We start from the raw sequence: 24,495 nt of genomic DNA on the forward strand, positions 1-24,495 counted from the left end.
CCTAGGCTCTGTGATTTGACCCACAGCACCCCCCGCACCCCCTATATAGCACTATATACACATATACAGCTTCTCACGTACAACAATATACAAAATAGGTTGTTATATAGCACCTTAGTAACAACCTATTTTGTATATTGTTGTACATGAGAAGCACACTATTTGTTAGCCTAGCAAAATATTACCAACTTCGACTGAAGGAAGATCTGCTCTCTGCCCTTTTAACTATTAGATGTCGGGGCATCATGTGCTTGCAAAATGTGTGCTTGCAATTGATCAGTGGTCCCTCCATAGGCAACAATCCTCTATAGAAGACAGTCCAGTTTATTAGTAGTATGACAGAATACCTGTGTGGTATTCTAGGCCAGGGTTGGGCAGAACATACATGGAGATCTGTTTCGTTTCTTTCTTTCTTTGGACAATTTATATGCCACTTACATTTAAACAAAGCTCTAACAAAGTAGTTTAAAACTTTCTGAAATAAACAACTACAAAAAAATGCCAGAGAATTTCTACCTTCTATAAACAAAATTAACAATTGGAAGATCCTCTTCAGCATCCAAACAAACAATACAGTACACTTAAAACTGGCTACAAAAATACAAAGGAAAATTAACAGAAAACAGCCAAACAACAGGAAGTAATATATTATAAATGCTTATCAACTAAGTATATATTCTACCATTTTAAATAACACAATTGACCAAAAGAAAAAAAAATCAACACTCTATCCAGCCACCATACATGAATCAATTATCATTAAATAAATAAATTCAGTTAAATGTCCAGCCCCCTATACAGCGATAAACACAATTTAATCTAACTGCAGATAAAAATACATGCATACCTATAGGTAGAGGATCCTTTGGTGGTTTACCATGTATTGGCAAGGCTTTCTGACTCCATTTAACAACAGCAACAACAAAATGCCCCTCCCCGCAACAAAGCTACCAGAATTATTGATCCATTACAATGTAGATTATGGGTAGGAAAACTAAGGCCCAGGGGCCGGATCTGGCCCAATCGCCTTCTAAATCCAGCCCGCAGATGGTCCAGGAATCAGCATGTTTTTACATGAGTAGAATGTGTCCTTTTATTTAAAATGCATCTTTGGGTTATTTGTGGGGCATAGGAATTCGTCCCTTTTTTTCTTTCTTTCCAAAATATAGTCCAGCCCCCTACAAGGTCTGAGGGATAGTGGACCAGCCCCCTGCTGAAAAAGTTTGCTGGCCCCTGATGTAGATACACATTTGTACATGCAGATGTAGGTAGTCTGTCACCATTTTGAATTTGGCTCGGCTCCCAAGTCATTATTTCACACCTGGCTTGGTTGGTGGGTGGGGTTGTAGTCAAAAATGAAGTAGACAGCACAAGTGTGGTCTAACCAAGCTTGCATGTTCAATTCATAAGACTTGGCCAACAATCTGTGGGAACTGAAATTGCACCTGAAGCCATATCCCAGAATTCTCTGCAGCACATCAGATTACTATGCCATATGCTCAGGGCACATTGCTTTGGCAAGCGCAACAATGTGGAAAATGATCTCTGGAGTTAGAAAGTTGCAAAAGCCCAGCTGTATGTGGGAATAACAAGTCAATAAAGCCAAGAACTAAAGGTAACAGGATTACAAAGCATGTTTTGATCACTGTAGCTCCAAATATAAAGCTGATATGCAAAACCTGTTCAATACCTGGTGGAAGAGTCATCTTCTTCTCGGACACCATCCTGCTATGTCCACGACAAGCCACATTTGAATGTGTTTTCAAAGGAAAACAGCAAGGGGGAGGGAGGAATTCCCTCTAAGTACACCTAAGCTCATGAGTGTGTCTTAAGTGGCTCTTTGGATCCTGGCCACAACACACATAAATACACAGTCAAATGCGTATTTACTTTTTCATTAGCCAAATCAGTCATAGCCATTGTCTGAGTCGTGAAAAGCACGTCAGGCCTCGTCTAGGTAAAAAATGGGGGAGGGAGGTAAAGGACCCCTGGACGGTTATGTCCATTAAAAAGTGACTATAGGGCACAGCTGTCATCTTGCTTTCAGGCCGAGGGAGGAGGCATTTGTCCACAGACAGCTTTCCAGGTCATGACTAAACCACTTCGTGATGGAAACCAGAGTGCACAGAAATGCCATTTACCTTTCCGCCACAGCGATACCTATTTATCTACTTGCACTGGCGTGCTTTCGAACTGCTAGGTTGGCAGGAACTGGGACAGAGCAACGGGAGCTATCCCCGTTGTGTGGATTCGAACGGGGCTGAGTGTTTTCTCCTTTGTCTTGTGCTTGTCCAAGAGCCTTTGCCCTTCCACTTGGAGAGCCAGTGTGGTGTAGTGGTTAAGAGTGGTAGACTCGTAATCTGGGGAACCAGGTTTGTGTCCCCGCTCCTCCACATGCAGCTGCTGGGTGACCTTGGGCCAGTCTCACTTCTTTGAAGTCTCTCAGCCCCACTCACCTCACAGAGTGTTTGTTGTGGGGGAGGAAGGGAAAGGAGAATGTTAGCCGCTTTGAGACTCCTTCGGGTAGTGATAAAGCGGGATATCAAATCCAAACTCCTCTTCTTCTTCTTCTTCTTCTTCCACTTCACCCTGGAAAACCCACTATTTAGCACTAAATCGGAACCAACGGCAATCCACTGAAAATCCGATTGCCGTTTGTTCCAATTCAGCACTAAACCACAGGTTTCCCCAGGAGAAAGTGATGGGGCAAATGGAAGTGGATGAGCCCTCAGCAATACTGACCAGTAATCATGGGCAGAGTATCACTTGAGACAGACGAATCTCTTGAATGGTGAACTGGTGGCTAATCAGAGAATAGTTCAACAATTAGCATTGCAAATGTCTATAGAAAACACCTTACTCTCTTTATGCAGCAGCCACAACGTGGAATGGTCAATGTGGCACTTACAACCATAGCCTTTGGGGATCTCATTTATGTTGATATTTTACTACAAGAGCCCCCCTCAGACATTTACCTGAACATGAAAAAGTTAAAAATGTATAGGGGGCATCAGGGCTGGATTAAGACCTTTAGAGGCCCTAAGCACTTAAAAGATTTTGGTGCCCCCATATATATCTAATTTGGAATATAAACAATAATAAACAGTAAAATGAAACTTTATTTTTTGAAATGAAACAAAACCTTCAGTAAGATGGAAAAGAATGTTAATTTTTGTATATTTGTATAAATAATGGCTATTTTGTTCAGCTGCACCATATGGCCCATGGTGAATCCAACAATTGAAAATTCCTGTGTGCCCCCCTTCTCTTTATGCCCTAAACATGTGCTTATTTTGTTTAATGCAGGCTTGTGCAGGACCCTCAGATTCTCAGGCATTTGACTGAACGCACTTAGAAGCCTCTGTGTAATCAGGAAGTTTGCTTGTCACAAATCTGCTTGTACAGAAACTTCTAAATGGATTCAGATATGCTCAGAACCTGTCTTCATCCTTCATGCTCAACAAGTAAAAGGTCTGAGAGAAGCCCATGCTAGGAGGTCCAAAAGATGAACATTTATGTCAGTAGAGCTGCAGTCCTATTCTTACTTATCTGTAAGTGCGACTGAATTCACGAAAACTTAGTTCTGAGTAGGAACATTTAGGATTGTGCTGCAAAATAGCTTATGTAGTCCAAATAATGTCTACAGATCTTTCCTATTAACACAGTTATCTGAGGAAGTTCTTTATGGCAAACCACTGAAAGCAGTTCGTGTGTATCTTATAAACCTTATATTATGACCAAACACAACTTTTGCATAGAGGATTCCACCACATCTTAAGCAAATACAAAATTATTGTGTTGTATCTCAGATCATTATACTAGGCCATACCAATGACAGCTGCTTGTGAATTATTTCTTCCAAGTCTTCCAGTCCTTTAGGGGGAAGGCACCTTTACTTCAACAACACTTGTTCAGTACTTTGAATACAGCACTCTCACTGCCACTGCAGTTGTTGTTTCTCTCATTGCATTAGGAATGAAAGCAATCCAGTATGTTCTGTAACTTTGAATACACAGAGTCAAGCTGCCAAATATTTAATTTTTCATAAAAATAAAATTGACCCATGAAAGAATTAAGCCTGGACAAGAAAAGAGTCATTTTCTAGTGATATCTCATAACAGTATTTCATTTTCTTTGTAAATGCTTGGATAATATATTTGTTGCATTTTATGCTCCGCTAATTTAGTTTCCGATAAGAATGATCACGTAAGAGAGCCACTGAAAAACTCAAGTAAATGTAAACAAACGTGAAAGTTCTTCTCAAGTTGTTTCTGGTCTGTTGCAAAAGGGTGGATTAAAAAAACACAAGCACTGCTTCCTATTGTAACTGAAAAGGATGTCATGAACTTTCATGGTATCTCAGCAAGGATAAGCCGGAAAAGTATTTGGCACAGGCATCTTCTTGGTGGAACAAAATATTATGGCAAGTTGCAAAATGTAGACACTTGCTTCTAGGGCTGGGGTTCCTTCAGATACCTTTTCAAGCTAACTAACTCTGAATCCGATACCTGTACTCAAGTGATGCGGCAATCAATGAGATAAATGTATTGCAACTAAAGCACCACTGATTTCAACCATTCATTCATCCTTAGGATAAATCTGAAGAGTTTTTCCACTTGAATAAAACGTCAAATGCCTTTTTGGTCACATTGCTTTTACTAAAGAGTACTATTTATTTGACAGTTGAATCAATAGACCTTTCTGAATCCTTTTGCTCACTACAACTGTGTTCATAAAAAGCAAGTATCAGATGCATTTTCAGATAATACCATGTACCAATAAATATTTTAAACAGGGTCTTTATTCTTCCCCATATTGTAAGCTAAAACATACTGCCTAAGAAGTGCTGTTTCTATGTAACTATCACTTGACAAATGCAATTACATTTTGAAATCATTATGCACTAGTGAAGAACTGTGTTTGAGAGTCTCCACTTCAGACATCTGTTTCAGTGCTATTTTTCTAGAAAAAGAGAACATCTCTTATAATGGCAATGTTGCCCACCTGAGAGGTGCCGGAACTGGCAAGTTCCAGCTGAAAAAAGCCCTGCTGATTCTAATCTATTTTGCACACCCTTGACCTTTGTCAAGGGAGGAGGGGTGCAAGCCAGGGCCTGTACTTGAAAAACTGAACAGTATTCTAGATGCTGACATCAGCTTTCATTCTGATGTCTCAATCTTCAAGACAGAAAACACATTTTTACAGCTTTCTTGAAAATGAGCGGTGTGCAAAGCTGGGGTTTACACCTGAAATGCTGAATGCTGTCTTGACTGTGGTCACTAGTTTCATTCTAGGAACTCATTTGAGTTTCGCTTGATTTCCAAGTAACTGTGTGACAGAGAATGCTTTCTCTTTAAAAGGGGGGGGCAGTCGTATACAAAATATCTGCAATTTAGGGAAGTACATGGTTCTACTTACTATTTCAAATTTAGATACATCTTTCTTTGTTTAGATCAGAACACGAATGATCTCTGTATGTAAACAGTAAAGTCAATCCACATGCTTAAATTTAGGATCAAGTTTAAGAAACAGCCCTGTTTTCTGTAGCACTGCAATTAATTACATGAGATGAGAATGCAAATTGCAAACCAGGAGGAATTGCAGCATAGAAATACCTTTTTTCAGTTCCGGCACCTCTCAGGTGGGCGCCTTTGCCATTATAAGAGAACAAGGCGAGTTTTCTAGTAAAATAGCACTGGAAACACTGAAGACAAAACATGCAAAGAAATAAAAGTGGAAAAGCAAGCAAGCATGTGAACGTCCTATCAAACTGCTTGCTTCTCCATGGAATGTTCTTTTTTCCAAAGGTTGCCAGGATACACAGCTTTCTTATAATCAAAGTTCCTATGAGCAAAGAAATCCTTCTTAATATGTACCAATTCCCTTTCTTTTTAAAAACGCTCCAACACATTTTCTTCTGTGTTGAAAATTATGCATGCCAAATGTGAAAGCCAAGTTATAAACTTCTAGAAAACAGGATTTATAATGGAAATCAAGCACTACGTAATCACTGGACACACGTTAAAAGTGTTCTTTTGCAGTTTTAAGGTCTGACCCTAAATCTTCAGGGGGGGAGAAACACTTATCAGAATTTCAGATTAAGGTGCATGGATCATAACAGAGAAGCCAAAAGAAACCACAGTAACCTAGGCTAGTTAGAGTTTACATTATAAAACTTTTACCTCACTGTTAAACAATGCCATTAACTTCATCCATTTTCAGAAGGAGAGTCAAGGCTGCCAAAACACACCAACTGTACAGCTGTAGGAAATAATTCCTGCCCACCACTAAATCACTTCTCTGCCACCATTGTTCCAACACAACTGTGTATTTCACATTGAATATGGATATAGCACAAAATGCTGTGTTCTGTTTCCGTTCTTAAGAGTGTCACAAATAGTTGCAACTTGCCAGCTGGGTGAGATCCTGGGTTTATTGCTTGCTCTAGGGTACAGCAATCCCAAAGAGTTCATGGCCGCTCTGATTAAAGCATTTGTATGAGCACAGAAGTGCCTTGACAGGTAAGAGCTCCAAGTTTCTGCTAGTCTTCATTCGCTTTTAAAAAGAAAGGGGAAAATATAACAGCATAACTGTTAGCGTATTTTACAGAGCATATTCATTTTTATAAATTGTAGCGATGCAGGGGTCCTCATGAACCTCTCTGACACAACACAGTCAACCCTTACATTCAGATTTGCTCAGACAAAATGAACAACAAAATAGCTGGCTGAAATGATGTTTAAAATTAATAATGTTTGTGTCAGAGCTATAGTTGCCCTCGCACATTTATCTCTAAATAGAAAGGCAGCAGGAATTTTACATCTGCGAGAAGAACAATCCAGCGCTATGTAATCTGGTGGGGAAATGGGCCAGCAGGAGTCAAGGGAAAGCTAATTTACTGGATGGCATTCAAAATTAGTAATTGGAGGAGCAGGACGGTGAAACTGAAAATCAAGATGTTATACCCTGTTGATGAGGTGTTAGGAAACAGTGTCAGATTTGCCACTTCAGCACAAGCCTCAAGAAAGGGCATCATGCAGTGTCCTTTCAGAGACCTTACCCAGGAGAAATATTGATTCTATTATGAAACATAATATTTTATGTAGAGATTCTGTCTGAGCTTCCATGATCTTATGTCCTCCCTTAGTCCAGAGATTAATCCTAGCAGTCTTGGGGGGGGGCGTAATCTGTGTGTCCTCTCCCTAGTGACCCTTTCACCATGGTAGTGGAACTGCCAGCGGCCACTATCAAGTTATGGTTCCCATATAAGGCGACATCTTTCTACTGACATTTGCATGTGCACAAGAGGAGGTACTGAGTTTTATACCCCATGGTAACAGCCATAGATGGTTCAGACCTGTGGTTTTTATGATATCTGAAACAATGCCACCAGACAAACCAGGGTTTCTGAGTAGCCATCAAACCAAGAACCGATCTGCTTTAGTATAACACCTGGAATGACAAATCTTGGTTTGAGATGTAGCAGAAGGGTGCTGCATGAGAAAAGTAACCCTCAGGTTCTGCGTGGCACATTTAAACTGGCCACTGACCCTGCCTAGGTGATCTCCTAGGTCTCACCTAATTGCCGGATCAGGTTCAGGGGCCACTGTCATGAGTTTGTGAGGCTGAAATGTGTCTCTGAATGAAGGGTGGGATACAAATTACATAAACAAATGGAACTCAGTCAAAGAAAACACGAGATTACAGATGAGATAAGTGAATTAATAAATAACAGCAGAAGTGGTATTAAAAAACAGAGAAAGCTGAAATAGTTTAGATAGGAGATGGTTGGCCACTGATGGAAACCAAATGCTGAACCAGTAATATTCTCCTTATAACTGGGACCCAATAATTTTTAATGCACACATGCAGAAAGAAAACAATAGATTTTGAAGGTGCTCGTGGAAAACATGCCGCAGCAGAACCTAGCAAAAGTCTGGTGATGCAATGAACCCAGCTTTAAATAATACATGATTCAGGAAAAATTACCTGTCTTATATCCACGAACTGTACACATTCTAGCCACATGCCCAGAAAGCCACGTCTGCACTGAGCACATTCTTGTTTATGGGCAAGCATCTTCTGTGCATTTAAGTTCTGCTTTAGCGCCCTGTGTAAATTAAAGTTTTTCTTTTCCAGTTGATCAAGAATAAATCTTGCTGTTAGTTCCTGTATGATTAAAAAGACAGAATGGCTTATATTATTCAAAAGACTTGCAAGAGAACCTCAAAGTGAATGCTTTTAACCCCGGACACTTAGCAGGAGACTCTGTGAGCATATGGCTCCATATTTTAATAATCTCTTATCCAGATGGGCCTTTGTAGCCTTTTACCCCAAGTTGCACAGCTCTGTTTGCAAAAGGCTCTGCCTGATAGGGGTAAAAGAGTTGTTCTCTCTATCTCCAGACGTGCGGTAACCATGAGGCACTGTGAATTTATTGTAAAGGACAGATCAGGTGCCACACTCAAATCTAGCTCCAGGAAGGACGTTTTTCAATCAGTGTCTGTTGATGGAACTTGGAGGGAGGGAGCTGCTGCCAGCCAGTGTGGACAATACTGAGCTAGATGGTAGCTCCCTGTATTCCTATCTGAACATGTTCCTTTTTCCTGACAGAGTGCTTATTGATTTCACGAAGCATGCTAGACTTTTCTACCCACAGACAGCCAGTTAAAGAATTCAGTGCTATTTGTATAACTATTTACAAGATGCAATCAATTTTAAAGCTTCCAAATTAATCTGTTATTTTACAATTTGAGCGAGAATTCTATCCTCAAATTAATACTGAAATAGCTAATCCTTTTTGTCAAAGATGTCCTGAAAATGCTCAGATTGCTCCATTCTGCTTTTTTTCCAGCAAAAAATACTTATTTTGTAATTATGAATGATTCGCTGAGCTCTTTGCAAAAAGATATATGCAGGCCCCAGCCCAGGGAGGTTAATTTTATATAATTTGGAAATAATTTCTGTTTTTTCTTTAAAATTTAGATTTGTGTTAAGGTCTTTAAAAAACCAAGTTAGCTTTTAACTTATTACTCATTGCAAAATCATTAACTCAAACAGAACCAAAAAGAGTAGCCATAGAATCCTATGGGAATATAAAATGGCTCACTGTAAGAGAAAAGCAAATTTATTTATAGCAATTGAGATGCAGTTTGCTGAAGCCACACAATATACATGGCCATAAAGTACATTTGCAGCCTTTCACAGACACATTTTTTCACAGACCCACTTGTGGATGTGGTGCTCAAATTCTCAGCTTGGTTATTGTTAAAGGCTTTATTCCAAAATTCACTACAACGCCCAAACACATATCAGACTACAGGTTAGTTCAGAAGTTCACAACAGAGCTCCAAGACACATGGCTAGGCATTAAGCTAAGACATTGTCCCAATACTCGCCACACTCAGGGCCTTGAAATGTTTTTGAGGTGCTATCATCTGGGGAAGAGTCAAAACCAGACCTTATCAGGAAGCTGGTCTGCTTTCAGCTGCTTAGAGCATCATTCAATGCAGCAACAATTACTTTTGTACTATATGGTTCTTTGTAAGTCTTCATGAAATATACACATTGTCTACCTTATTGAAAACTTCTTCTCATTAATATACTGTTGTTACAGTCCTGTGCCTTTCAGTGCTTTTTTGTGGCTGTTATATAGAACTGTGCTCTTGTATGTGATTTTAAATATCTTCCCCAAGTATTTCAGCATTTTTCAATCTTTGGAGAGTTGCATAGGTTTCACTAACATTTTGCTCTTTAAAAGGACGGGGCAGAAACAGTGTTCATTCAGTGTTTGTGCTCTTTAAAAGGAACGGGTAGAAACAGCTACTATTAACTTTTTTTCCTCTGTACTTAAATACTGTTGGAAAGTGATTGGCTTCCACCATAGCATCTATTATTATTTTCCAAGAAATCACTACAATTTATCAGAATCCTGAAACTTTAATTAACTTAATTTCAAACTCTGTCCACCAGACTAAGGATCATTTTTAGTAAGTAAAACTTTATCTTGGAATACAGAATGCTTATATAGAATGGTTTGAATAACAAGGATTTCATTACTCTGAAATCTGAAAAAGTCATTTTTAAACTATAGGGTGGTATTCAACTAAGTCATACCCAGAGATGACCCACTAAAATCTGTGGACTTAAGTTAGTCCATTGTTATCTATAATTTTGAAAGGTTTTCTCCAGTAACCTTAAGAGTCAAAATGTCCTCCTCTTGTATGGCACTAACTGGATGTTTCTGAAGCAATGGATTACTTTCACAATAAAGTTCCTCCAGTTCAAGATCTTCCATCTGTTTAAACAACACAAGAAATACAGGAAACATCAATACTTTCAACAAATAATAATAATTTTTTATTTGTACCCCGCCCATCTGGCTGGGTTTCCCCAGCCACTCTGGGCGGCTTCCAACAAAGATGAAAAATACACTAAAATGTCACATATTAAAAACTTCCCTGAACAGGGCTGCCTTCAGATGTCTTCTGAATGTCAGGTAGTTGTTTATCGCTTTGACAAATGATGGGAGGGCATTCCACAGGGTGGGCGCCACTACTGAGAAGGCCCTCTGCCTAGTTCCCTGTAACTTGGCCTCTCGCAGTGAGGGAACCGCCAGAAGGCCCTCGGAGCTGGACCTCAGTTTACCAAATGTCATTTCCAATGAGAAGGCAGGGCGTTTTATCTCCTGATCAGATAAAAGTTGCAGGCAACTTCCTGTAGCTTGGCAGATCAAATTCAGGTCACAGGTTAGCCACCCTTACTCTAAAGCGAGGTCAGGCAGGAGCATCTACCCCATGAGATCTCCAGCTTGGCATGTTGATACTGCTGGCTGCTTTAGTATTAGACTTTGATTGCAGTTGCAAAAATAGGCATACTGATTTGGAAGAAAGTCCCTGTGAACTAAATCAGGGCCAAACTATTTCATGTTCAATTCGTTGTTTAAACTTGCATCTAAAAAAAAAAAATAGTAAGCACCAGAGGGGTCTAATCAAAGTCTGCAGCTGGTGCCCCTCCAGTCCAAAAATTAAGCACTGCTGTCCTCAGAGGACTCCATTGCTGAAGTCCCAGAGAGACCAGAGGCTTAATTGCAGCAGGACATTACTATAGCAGGTGGCACCCTTCAACTGAAGAAGTACCTTCCTCTACAGCAGAGCTTTCCAAAATGTGTGTCATGACATGTTAATGTCGGCTGCAGCGTGTAGGTGTGTCATATGACTGCTCCCCATGCTCCTCCCAGGGCTGGAAAGGGGTTAGTTTAACCTCTGGTTTGCTAGTAAACCTGAATACTGTGTTGCAAAATGATGTATGTCTAAAACAGGGGAAAGTTTGGAAAGCTCTGCTGTACAGACAGGGCTAACAACTGGGATGTAGCTGCTACCAGTTGGTTTTGTTGCTGAAGCGGTATCCTATAACACAGTCTGAGATTCACATCCAGCCTTCACCTTGCCTTCCTCTGCTTACAGACTGAGCCTTGCCTCACCTCACCTTGCATCCCACCTGTGCCTACTTAGCATTGTGTTGTTCTGCACCTAGCCTGACCCTCACCTTACCACAGAACAAGACAACACCACCACCCATTTTCCAGGCCTTAGGCAGGACAGACTTTACAGAGCATGGTGACTTTGGCAAAAGGACTTTCCAGAAGTCCATTATGTGCAATGGGCTTACCATAAAAATAGTAGCTGACCAGGGACAAAAAGCTATTCAAATGGATCTGGAAGAAACTATTCATAGTTAGGCCATCCCCACTGTCAACTGTGTAACAAGTTGAGTTATTATACCCTTGATTTCTAGAGCTACCAAAGGGACCTGACACACTGTGCTGTTTGCTAGAAAACCATCCAAGAATGTATTTTTTCTTTATGGTTTCATGAAATTTCTCTAAGTAATTTACAAACCATCTTGAAATAAATGGTACTGACTCTTTGTTCCTTCTTTAATGGTTACTATTCCTCTTATACACATTCTGGTCTATGAATACTTTCCACTGACAAATCAGTAAAAATTATTTTAAATCACAAGTTCATATGCTACATAAGCAAATATTAAGTGGGCTCCTTTGAGAGGAAGTGCATAATAGAAATTTGCTTAATAATATTGCATTTAGCTTAATTTGATACCGTGTGGTTTTATGAAACAACCTAAGCTTATCTAACTCTGTTTTATTAGATAGAGCATACAAAGATAGGTAAATCGATAGATAACAATTCTGCTGATATTATATAAGCAACTACTCAATGTAAGCAAAGCTAGAAGACCTTGACTTACTGAGAACACCTGTATTAAACGTATAAACACAGAGAGAGGATTCTGTGCAGCTGGTATATCTGTAAAACCTTTTATTGTCTTTCCACAAATGAAAGCTTGAGATTTTGTGACATTAAAAAGTTCATACCTCCAGGGCAAGATGAGTGAATAGGCAATTACATTCTGGGTCACATAGTTTGTAGCAATCACCATAAAAATATATCACTTTCTTACAGCTTTTTTTTCCTTCAAATTATAACTATGACAGAATCTCTGAGGTGTAATCCAAAATCTCCTTTACAAGAAACGTCAAAAGATGATTTCATTCTCATAAAATATAGTGAAGAACAGATCAGTAAGTTTGGAACTTGAGTTCTATAGCTAGCACAGGTTCCACATAAAAAATGACTACTAGGTGTTCATGACAATGAACTTAGCAGATATTTATTAATCCAGCCAAAGTTAAAACTCTTAAAGCCCATTGATTTCAATGGAAAAGTTTTTAAATGTGCTAACACTGAAAACAGTGGGACTTAAAAGTGCTTAAATTTAGGTCGATTATACCAACAATCCTTTAAAAGGCTCAGCAGAATATAGGCTAGGTATTTGTTTGCATTTTCAGCAAAGCATAAATGGCAGTTAACTGTTGCAACAAGCACAATTCTTCAACAATTATAATCTGGGCAGTTGTGTGATAAGAACTCTCTAAATATTTTTTAAAGTAACAAAATTAAACAGTATTGACATGGTTCTAAGGAATTTTTCTATGCATACTTACTTGGGAGAAGGAAGTTGCATTGAACTCAAAAAATGTTACTTCAGAGCAAATATCCATAAAACTGACATGTTCCAACACTTTCAAATCCCTTATTTAAATGCTAGAATATTGAAGTGCTTAACTCTGCCTCTTAAACTGACTTAGGGGCTAACTGCATCTTAATGCACACATGTAAAATTGGAGTCTCAAGACCACCTTTCAAAAGTTAGATGTACTCAGCTGTGTGTGGATAGTGCCAATTCTTTTTCCATTGGGAGAAATACTCAATTCTTTTCTAAATCTAGGTCTGTTTGGCTGCAAATATCCTTTAAAAAATGAATCCTTTATTTCTGCCCAAATACAAATTGGCTCACAGACAAACTTTATATCCTCCCCCCACCATTATGTGAGTTTTATAGTTCAAAAGAGCCATATTTTCATGCCAATATACGCACTGTTTACATTACAGAATACTTGCAACCTTTCTTTCCTTTTAATTTACATAATTCTAGTACATGTAAAATGATAGGTGCAAGAAGGCATTCTAGTTCCAAAATCTATTTGGTTTGATAACATGCTTGTTTGGAGTTTCATAATTTGTTGAATATTTTCCTTCTGAAATGTTTTAAAGTACAGCCAAAATAATCTAGAAAAGGGCCTTTGCACATGTAAAAGTATAATGTATGCATATGAGAACACTAGTTCCTCAGTAAAGTATTTTCTACTATGCTCTCAAATGGAAGAGATGAATTTATTGTGTCCATCACAGATGTCAGGTGGAAGACTAGAAAGCCACTTCTAACAAGTAGAAGGATAGTGGCTTTCATTATGAATGATAAACTCATCAAAAGAAGTAGATAAGGCAAATACCACAAAAAGAACCCTTTAGAAAAGTACTGCTAACAAATTATACCTAATCAAACTTTATATTTAAATGCTATATCTTGAATTTGAAGTTGATTACTTGAATTCATAGATGGGTATCTCTTCAAGCAAGTTTCAGAAACTGAATTCCTAAAATACAGGCTTTCTTATGCTTACAGATGGCTTCTGGTCTTCTTCAGTAGTTGTTTGTTGCTAGTTAAAGATGTCTTTTCTATTTTGCTAGCAGTATCGTTTTTAATAGTTCCATTATGAATGACTCAGTTTGCCTCGACACCCCTGAAATTGCACATAACTTGCACCATGCTACTCTTCTATTTCCATCAGGAATGGTAAGTATAGTACAGCATGATATGTTAAATTCATTGCTTCACACAACAGAGTAGAGATTGCTAATGTAAAGAAACAGGCCTGGACCAAAGCAGGAAACACAAATGGTGCCCGCTTCTTCACACTAAATAACAGAAGGTTCTCCTGTACAAGCCTAGCTGAAAAGAATGGATGTTGCAGAGTACTATTTCACATTCCTGTTCATCTTGATGTTGCTTAGAAAGCCCTTTCCTGGGTTGTGCCCTATAGGCCAGACCAGGGGTCTGCAACCCGCTGCTCCGGAGCCGCATGTGGCTCTTTTACACCTTTGCCGTGGCTCCGGGGCAGATACTAGCGAGGGGAGGAGGCGCATTGTGCGCCCCGACACTCCCCACTGTGGCGGGCACTGTACTGGCTGTGACGTCGCATGGGGCGGTGCGTGCGTTAGTCACGCACCGTCCCAACGTCACCTTCCCGCCCGCCCGCTACATTGTAAGGGGCATGTACGCTGGTCACTGCATTGAAAGGGGGCATGTACGCTGGTCACTGTTTTGAAGGGGAGTGAAGAACACACACACAAAAAGGTAAATTGTTAATTTAACATTTATTTCTATGAGGAGGAGTAATTCTGAGGGGTCAAACAAAGAAATAATAAAAAAGTGACAAAAAAGTTATTTTTATAATGACGAGTTTTGCGGCTCCCAGTTGTTGTTTTTTTCGGAAACGGGTCCAAGTGGCTCTTTTTGTCTTAAAGGTTGCAGACCCCTGGGCCAGACCTCTGCCTTCCACTCTACTAAAATTTAATGGAACCTATTATCTCTTGCCTTAGGCAACTACCACACACTACCTCATATTAGGGTCGTTTTTGGTAGGGAACCTGAGTCATTAATGTGTAATGGCAGCTCTTTGCATTACACATCAAATACATTTAATGCTGGTATCAAACGAGTGCTTTCTGCAACAATGCCATGATATATTCAGGTACACAAATATATGAAACACACGTGAGCACAAGGAGATGCTGTCCATGCTTCAGCAGCAAACATAGTTGTAGTTGCGAAAAAGAAAAAAGGAAAAGAAAAAGTTTGCCATGTAATGTACCTGCAGTAGGAAATCACTTTGTGGCTAAAGGCTGTTGGTCAGATAAACTGGAATACTGTGAAACCATATGCAAAGACTGAACATTCAAATGTTCAAGAAAATTATTTTCTGCGGGTTAACTTTTCCAGTTGGCTTTTCTGTATTAGTAAGAAACTGAGTTGAGCAGTGTGACATTATGTAGTGCTGCCCTCAGGTGTTTGCTGATATTATTGCAGAATGCATTCAAACATCCTCTGTAAGCATTTCTATATACTGGGTGGCGTTGGGGTCCAGAGAGCTGTAGGCATACTGCCCTTCACATTGGGCAACTTTCCTGCCTGCTGCTCCAGTTACTAGAATTGCCATCCTTTGCTCAATCACTTTTTATGGTATATCCATACTATACGGTTGTTAACCAACTGCATCCCAGTATTTTCTGACTATTCTTGCTGGTATGGATCTTAAGGTAAGTTAAAGACGTTCATGGAATGAAAGTTTTCTTTCCCTTCATTTTCCCTTCCTCCCTGCCCCCTCCTGCACTACCTGTGTCACCCACAAAGCCTCTCCAGTAGGTTGGGGGGCCCTTCTGAACAAGGTGGGATGGGAAACAAAAGGTTGGTGGCAGAAGGAAGAATTCCCCTAAACTGAGTGGAGGTCCTGCTGATTTGGGGTGGACCACCACTACCCTGCATAGTTCAGGAAGAATCCACATAAACAAGAATCCAAATCAGGTATATTTTTATAACTAATACAAGCATATTACTAAAAATGCATTCCTGCTTCATGTTTCTGAAATCCATTTTACTAATTTTCATAATGTACAGATTATTCCACTGAAGAGACCTATTAATAGTCCTACTTACTGCTGTTGGGAAGATCTGGATATTGTTTCCAGCTACATCTAGAACTCTAAGCCTCTTCAATTTGCAAAGTCCCTAGTGAAAAACGATAAATTTAGTAAAAGCCAAAGGAGCCTTAGCAATATTAAAGTAAATTATATTGACTCGGACATCAGAGGTGAAAGAACAAAAATAAAACAGTTGTCAGAAGTGGGAGACAAAAATCATACAGGGAAAGCTGAAAATGTATTCTAAGAGGGGCTAGATTTTAGTTGGTATTAAAACAATTTAGAATATTTACCTCTCTGGGGGTATATTTACAAATTGAAAATTGATACAGAAGGTAACAAAAGATGACACAGATGATAGAGGTGAGACAGATAGGGAAAGAATATGTATGTAGGTTATTCGCACTTACTTAGGCAGAGGGCTTATTTACACTTCCGCTTATGCCGTGCCTAGAAAGGATGGGTCCAAGCAGTTTTCTGCTTGACTCGTGGTTACTAGGCATGGGTCCAGGTGGTTTTCCCCTCACTCCTTTCCAAGAGAAAACCCGCTTAGACTGGAAGAAATAGTAAACCAGGGAAAACCCAAATTGCCATTTGCTCTGACTGAGCGCTAAAGAGCAGTTTTCCCCAGGGGAAAGCAGCGGGACAAGAGGAAGTGTGGACAAGCCCTTAGTTTCAGTAGTGAATAGTAACTGGGCGGTTCTGCTAAAGGCTTCAAAGAAAATGAGGGATTTGAAGGAAGAGAAACACAATATCACAGTGGTATTTTGGGAAGCAATTCTGGGCATAGCAGGCAGCAAAGCAGAAAGGCAAGGTGAGGTTTCATCCAAAGCAAAATGTATTTTCCTTTAGGCCACCCATGGTAATTCTTGATTAATTGTAATGTTAGGGTATTTTCTGGTTGGACAGTGTTCTTGAAGCTACCAGCATGAGTTTGACCTAACTGTGGGAGGCAGATAGGAGTGCCTGGCGTGCTCTGGTCCATGGGGTCACGAAGAGTCGAACATGACTAAACGACTAAACAACAACAACAACAACGGGTATTTTCAGGGCTGAGCATTTCCCATATGGTGAATATCAATAATGTGCTTATATGAATTCCCTGCACCTTCTTAGTTTAGCAAAACATAACAGATTCTAGGTTGTAGCTAACTAAATTCTACTCAGAGTAGTAGCAGTAGTAGTAGTAGTTATAGGCACAGGTGGTTCTTGGTTTACTGACTGTTGTTTGCTTGGAGTGAAATAAAGCATGATCACTGGTTCAGATGTAATGCTAAGTAAGGGATTGTGGCTTGCTTCTTCCCAGTGTGAGCAGGGAAGAGCAAATCAGCTAAGGGGCACACACAGTAAACCATTAACTATGGCTTACCATGATGTGCTAACTGGCTATAAACAGTCTGCACAACACAAGCTGATTTTTTAAAAAATAAATTAATCCCTGTACAAACTGCATATGACTTTTGTATTGGTCTCAAGAAGACACAGTTTTCAAAGCACACCACTACTCACATCAGGAAGTTCTTCTATTTGATTTCTTGCCAAAATCAAGATCTTGAGTTTTCTCAGGTATTTAATCTCTTCAGGGAGCACAGTGATGGAATTGTTGAACAAATGGAGTTCACACAACTTTCGGAGATAACAGAATTCTTTGGGGATTTTTTGCAGTTGGTTATTGTCTAAACTCAAGCATTCAAGATGTTCAAGCCTATGAAAGGAACAAAGAATTCCAAGCCTCCAACTCTATTTTTCTTTTGTATGTTTACCAGTGAATGTTGGTCTACACATCTGCATCTAGATAGATTTTAATACAAAACAGGATTAAAAGTTGTTAATTAGTCTATCAAGTGAATGTACCTCAATCACCTTACTGCCAATAAAGGTATAGAAAAAAAGCACTAAAACTCAAAATTAATGTGGTAGTTTTTAATTCATAGGTCAGAGTTATGTTTCTCATAGGTCAGAGTTAACCCTGTAACTAAGCACAATCAACTGAAGATGTAGCAGCCCAATAAGTAACTGTTTATCATCAAAGGAGCAAGTAGGCCTGGCATTGTCTCAAGGAATGGGGACATGGGAAAGGGCCTTCTCAATGTGGAACTCCCTTCCTGTAGTAGCTAGACTGGCTCCCTCTTTGTTGTCCTTCTGCCAGCAGGTGAAGACCTTCTTTGAACAGGCTTTGGGGAATTGACTGCTTTGAATGAAAGGGCTGGTGCTGTGCTGTTTTTATTGTAATTATTTGTATGTTTAAAACAAATTATATATATATACTGTATATGGTTTTATTTCTATTTAAATGTTTAATTGTTTTTAATTATTGTTGTTTTTCTCTATATTTTTATTTTATTTTTCTCTATATTCTTGTTTTTATTTGTAAGCTGCCTTGATTCCCATCAAGGAAACAAGTGGGGTATAAATAAATATATAATAATAAAGGAATGGCTGCTGACAGGGATGGAACCTAAACCCTATAAAGCGTACAATACTACAAAACATTATGTTTAAATATCTAGCTTAAGATTTCTATAGGAGCCTTTTTGCAATCCTAATGTGACTAAATGAGAACTTAGGTCTACCTGATGTAACACTAACATGGACAGAACAGAAGCAATTTTTAGTACAGCTAGAGAGTCTCAAACAAAAGATGACTGGGGAGGGCACTGGTGTTATTTTCTTTTTTCTGCTGCTATTGTCCAAAAAGTGTGAAGTGTGGAACCAAAATAAGGCATATAACTTGCTATATTTTATTGTTTTTGCCATTCAGTATTAAGGAATATATCACACCTTCTGCCCAGATAAACATGGGCAAATGCTATGTCTCATACTACCAAATAATGGTATAGGCAGCTTAGGTAAAACTTCAAAATTATAGTAGTTACCTTTGTATCTCTGGAGGAAGATAACTAAGTTGGTTGTTGTTCAGATTGAGGAGTACTAAATTTTGCAATCCATCTGTAAAGACAGTTTTAAGATAAAGTATGTATTATCTATATAGACCTGAATATGCATTTTAATGCCATTGCATTCCATTTTTGTCATTACAGTGTGTGTTTTTATTGATCAACAATGTAACATGGGTGATCATTTCATTTGTTTACTAGGTAAGTACAGTACACGGTTTCAAGGGGAATATGAAGTGTTGCCAAAGGATATAAAGGAAGTATATCCTCAGAAAGGTGACCGGACAGAGTCATGGGAAACTCAAAATGGGAGTCAATGATAGGATAATCCACAGTATGGAACAGGAACAATAGCAGTCCAGTTCTATACATAGTTGCTTGCAAGAAAGTTCTCCTGAATAAAGGGAAGTTACTCCTAGGGCAGTGTGGACAGAATGACAGCAAGGGAACAAAATGAGGACAGAAAGCAGGTTTGTAGACTTGGCTACAATGTCATAAGAAGCCTAAAGCTCCCTGATTGCCCATGCAGTTACATATATATTAATTACAAACATCGTACATTTGGGGAACTGAGACTATTTACGGCTACAATGTTAAGTAAGACAGATTATTAAAAACATTTAAACATAGTCTCCTCGAAAAGTGTCATAGAAGGCTGGCACCATCTTAGAAATTTGCCTTATCTCAAAAGAACAAATGTTTTTCTCTAAGATGGTATGTTCTGCAAGATGTGTATACGTCATCTAAAAAGAGTGCATTTTCTCCAAAACTATTAGGGTTTGCTCATATGCAAATTTATTCAATTGGATTCACTGATGCTACAATCCTTTCCCCTCTGAATGACTTTTCCTGCTGTGCCTTATCTTTCAGATTGTCAACATGAAAAGAGGAGAGAGGAGGGGAGGGGCTGTTATATTATGAATATCTGTAGGTAATTCTGGGAGACTCCATTGGCTGAAGGGTTGGGTAAAAGCGCTTTAATTAAAAACTGGAAGTAAGTTCCATTTAATACAATGATGCTTGTTTATGAGATAACAAGCATAGATTCAGAAACATGATTTATGAACTGTAAGTTTTTATGGAGCAGAATTTCTACAATAGAATATATTATATGTCACATTATATACACTCACATTAAAATGATTTTGAGCAGGATGTGATATGAGCTTACCAAATATTAAGGGTGATATTCTGGTGATCTTGTTTCTAAACAAATGAAGAGTCTGCAAAGACTTGAGGTATTTCAGCTGCTCTGGAACCTCCTCAAAATTATTATTTCCCAAATTTAGTACCTTCAACTATAATAAAATATTTAATTAAACAGCCTTGCATCATTTCTTTCACCAAAACATCAGACACATATGAAGAGTCTGCTGGATCAACCAATGGCCCAATTAGTCCAGCATCCTGTTCTCACAGCAGCCAACCATATGCATATGGGAAGCCCCAAAGCATGGCCTGAGCCTAGATGGTATTCATTTTCTTAAATACGTAAAGGTAAAGGGACCCCTGACCAATAGGTCCAGTCATGACCGACTCTGGGGTTGCGGCACTCATCTCGCTTTACTGGGCAAGAGAGCCGGCGTACAGCTTCCGGGTCATGTGGCCAGCATGACAAAGCCGCTTCTGGCAAACCAGAGTAGCGCACAGAAATGCCTTTTACTTTCCCGCTGGAGCGGTACCTATTTATCTACTTGCACTGCGTGCTTTCGAATTTACTTAATGCATTTACTTAAATTTACTTAATGCATTTACTTAAATGCATGCTATTAAATACTAACTTAAAGCTGAAAACATACCCAGTAATACTGGAACCTAATTCCAAATATAATGTTCAGCACCGTGTAAACCCCCTCAAACAAACACACACACACTCACAAACATATTATTAAGACACTACTATGCTACACAACATCCTGTTGTAGTATTGCTGGGCTTCTAGAATCCTAAATCTCCATTCTTTTTTTATGACAACAGTCACAGCTCATGTTTGTACATGAGGAAATCTAGTCAGTTTCCGTCCATTATAATCAGTTTCTTATTTGAAAACTAAGAAAATAAATACCCTAAATCCAATATTATTTTTAAAATAGCATATTTCACCAGATCACACTGTGTTTTTGCAGTGTACCTTATGCTACAGAATGTGGTTTTGCCATTTTCTCTGTAAGCACTTTTCTGCACTAAGCCTCCTTTCTGTCTGTAATATGCTGTGATTTTAATTAGTTAGGCTATACAGAGCTGGTTGAACTAGGTTTGATCCATCCAAGTTACTTGCGTTAGTTGTGCCCAAGAGTTTGAATACACTCACTAGGAATTTTAACTTTTCCTTCTTTAAACAGTAGGCCTGGAATCCTATCAGAAACTGCATCCTGAAATGATGAGACAAGTATCTCTTTCTCTTCCAAAACATGAGTTAGGAAGGAGAAGCAAAGAGAACCAAATACTTCTCCATATAAATCCACCATATGCCATTATGCCAAAGGAGAAAGCATGATAGGACTGCACCCATTCCGAGAAGAGAGGCTGGCACAGTGCTACTCAAAATAATTATGTATTGTGGTATAGCCAGCACTTTCAACAACACTGCTTTCAGCATGAAGTATAAATATTTTACAATTGTGGAAAAATACACACTTTCGTGCCACAGTCATGGGGCTTTGTGAAAGTATTTTGAAGTAATTTGAGTTTTCCCAGAACATTTTTAAAATGTTGTTTTAAAAAGTGCATATTAGTCCCAGGTTGAATTATACTACTGCCAAGTTTCAGTCCGTCATAAAAAGTTCCATAACCACTTTTATGACCCATAAAAAATAAAGGCTTAGATTGAAAGATGTAAAGAACTATTCCCTTCCCTCCACCCCCAATCCAGCTGTTCAGTCAATGCCTTCTACTTGATTCCAGTTCTCTCCTAATTTAATATGATAAATAACCCAGAAACTAAGGGCACTGTCCAGTTAAACGCTGTGCACCCTTAACCCCCATTGATTCTAAAGGTAAAGCAGAGCTTTTAAAAAGCTCTTAAATCTCTGTCACTGAAACCAATGGAGCCTGAAAGTGTTATCTTTGAACACTTGCATCCTCTATTTATGACTATGAAGATTATAGCATCTTTACCTTTCCATTAGAAATCTAAAACTTGATAGTGGCATAAAATTTTGTCGCAAAGACAAATAGCAGAATTGTTCAAAGAAAGCTGCACTACAGTTCCCAAATGCTCTAAAAAAAGGGTTTTCGGAAGGAACAAGCCCAATCTCACCTACAGAAGAACCACGTGTTCCTCTTGTTTTAAAAGCCCACAACACAACTGGAAACCCTAGGACAGGGGTGGCCAACTCCCAAGAGGCTGCAATCTACTTTCTGAATTAAAATCTGTCAGTGATCTACCCCCGTTTTTGGGGGGTTCAGCTCAAAGTTGTTGAGTTTTTTTAGGGAGGAGGGAAACCCCATTTTTTAGGGGTTCAGCTCTAAGTTGTTCAGCTTTTTTTTTAGCGGACTCAAAGTTGTTCTGTGGGGGGAGCCTGTGATCTACCAGTGATCTACCACAGATGTCCAATGATCTACCAGTAGATCACGATCTACCTGTTGGACATGCCTGCCCTAGGATGATGCTTTGTACTATTTTTTCCCCAATGAAGATTTCACCACCGCATCACTAACCACATCTTTGCTGAGCAATGCAGAACAGAGATCCCAAGCCACCTGAGTACAGTAGTAGTGATTGCCCTAGACCGCTTATCCTAGACCTGTGGCTCCCAACAGGGTCTACAGGGGGGCAATTTGATTTTTAAGGGGGGCAATTCAAGAATGAGTTATTAACAGTTAATGGCCTTTTTGGCTTCCTCCACGTGAATAGGAGTTCACTTTTTGAATAAGAAGAATTATATGTCACCGGGTAGGGGGGTGTCAGGATTTTAGAGATGCTTAGGTGGGGCATGGCCTAAAAAAGGTTGGGAACCACTGTGGACCTAGACTACGGTTACCAGATGTCCCTGTTTCCCGGGGACAGTCCCCCGATTTACAAATCAGTCCCCATACAGAATCCACTGAAGTTGAAAAGTGTCCCCGGATTCACTGAAAAAAATCTGGTAACCTTAAGCTAGGGATGGCTTTTGAACAGGTCCTGACCAGCCTGCCAAATGCCCCCCACACCTTGCGCTGTCTCTTTACCAGCAGCTGAGGGAAGAAAACTCCTACCACTTTATTTTCATGCTAGGTTCATAGGCTAAATAACGCGGTGGGAAAGGCGCTGTCAGAAAAGCATAGGAGCAGGGCTGGGGGGGTGGGGCTGAAAGGTGGCAACCCTAGTGGTTCCAGAGATGGAGGGATGGAGCCCCATGGCGCAGAATCCTCTTAGTCGACCGCAGGATCTGCTGGGCCGCCTCACCCGGCCCAGAGCCTTCATATCCTGAGGCAGCCGGCGCAGGCTGTTGTCCCGCAAGCTCAGTCTCTCCAGGCCCTTCATCTTCCCCAACCCCCGCGGCAGGCGGCGTAGCCCCCGCGCCTTCAGCGACAGGCAGCGAGTCCCTGGCCCACCACGCAGAGCCCGCAGTAGCTCCGCCGTCATGTTTCCTCTCCCTCGGGCCCGGTCAGCTCCGCGGCGCCGTAGAAACCGCGGGAGTAAACAAGGCCTCGCCGTCGCCATGGTAACGGCGAAAGCGGCGCGTTGTCCCGAGGCCTCGCGGCCATGGTAACAGGCGTCTACGTTACGAGGGGCCGCGAGGAGACCGCGCATGCGCAAGGGAGTGGCATAGAGCCCGGAGTGGGTGATGGGAACTGTAGTCCGGGAATGTTAGGAAAGCCGCAGACAGATGCCCGGTCCCTTCAAATAAGAAGTTGAAGCAGGGGCAGCGAGGGGAGGAGATAAGGGCGACTAGTCGTGATTTTTGGCTGCTTCTCTTTATAAAAAGGCGCAGTAGGAACTGAACAAGAAGAAATAGCATTGTTTGTAGGTGGATAACAACAAAAAAGCTATGCAACAAAAAAGTATAGTAAAAGCTATGGTTTTCCCAGTAGTGATGTATGGAAGTGAGAGCTGGACCATAAAGAAGGCTGATCGCCGAAGAATTGACGCTTTTGAATTATGGTGCTGGAGGAGACTCTTGAGAGTCCCATGGACTGCAAGAATATCAAACCTATCCATTCTTAAGGAAATCAGCCCTGAGTGCTCACTGGAAGGACAGATCCTGAAGCTGAGGCTCCAATACTTTGGCCACCTCATGAGAAGAGAAGACTCCCTGGAAAAGACCCTGATGTTGGGAAAGATGGAGGGCACAAGGAGAAGAGGACGACAGAGGACGAGATGGTTGGACAGTGTTCTCGAAGCTACAAACATGAATCTGACCAAACTGCGGGTGGCAGTGGAAGACAGAAGTGCCTGGCGTGCTCTGGTCCATGGGGTCACGAAGAGTCGGACACGACTGAACGACTAAACAACAACAACAACAAAACACAAATGCAGGAGTGTAGAAATT

At 40.1% G+C, this 24,495-nt stretch overlaps 1 protein-coding gene and 1 long non-coding RNA gene across 3 annotated transcripts; both read right to left on the bottom strand.

Moving 5' to 3' along the window:
- Positions 1 to 4,783: 4,783 nt before the first annotated feature.
- On the bottom strand, positions 4,784 to 23,771 carry LRRC69 (leucine rich repeat containing 69). Of its 2 annotated transcripts, XM_083451260.1 has the most exons (8): positions 23,409 to 23,771; positions 20,193 to 20,319; positions 19,001 to 19,073; positions 17,634 to 17,829; positions 16,141 to 16,212; positions 10,196 to 10,297; positions 7,990 to 8,169; positions 4,784 to 6,555 (listed from the first exon to the last, which is right to left on the bottom strand). In XM_083451260.1, exons 1-8 carry the CDS (start codon positions 23,754 to 23,756, stop codon positions 6,445 to 6,447), a joined length of 1,209 nt encoding a protein of 402 aa, XP_083307386.1. In that variant the 5' UTR covers positions 23,757 to 23,771; the 3' UTR covers positions 4,784 to 6,444. The 2 variants fall into 2 exon arrangements, with proteins under 2 accessions (XP_083307386.1, XP_083307387.1); XM_083451261.1 differs by lacking the exon at positions 16,141 to 16,212.
- Positions 10,960 to 16,134, bottom strand: LOC310682567. The gene is made up of 2 exons (XR_014514003.1): positions 14,961 to 16,134; positions 10,960 to 14,461 (listed from the first exon to the last, which is right to left on the bottom strand). It is a non-coding gene; the product is annotated as an uncharacterized lncRNA (long non-coding RNA).
- Positions 23,772 to 24,495: the final 724 nt, after the last annotated feature.

The sequence above is a fragment of the Podarcis tiliguerta genome, assembly GCF_965153285.1.
Source record: "Podarcis tiliguerta genome assembly, chromosome: 7".
NCBI classification, from domain to species: Eukaryota; Metazoa; Chordata; class Lepidosauria; order Squamata; family Lacertidae; genus Podarcis; species Podarcis tiliguerta.

Bases quoted from the DNA above. Each gene is read 5' to 3' on its own strand.
- LRRC69 (XM_083451260.1), bottom strand. From the start codon at position 23,756: ATGCGCGGTCTCCTCGCGGCCCCTCGTAACGTAGACGCCTGTTACCAT. The intron at 20,320-23,408 runs GTGAGGCGGCCC...ATTTTATTATAG, and splicing joins ATATGAAGGCTCTGGGCCGG to TTGAAGGTACTAAATTTGGG. The intron at 10,298-16,140 runs GTAAGTAGGACT...TTGTTTAAACAG, and splicing joins TCCAGATCTTCCCAACAGCA to ATGGAAGATCTTGAACTGGA.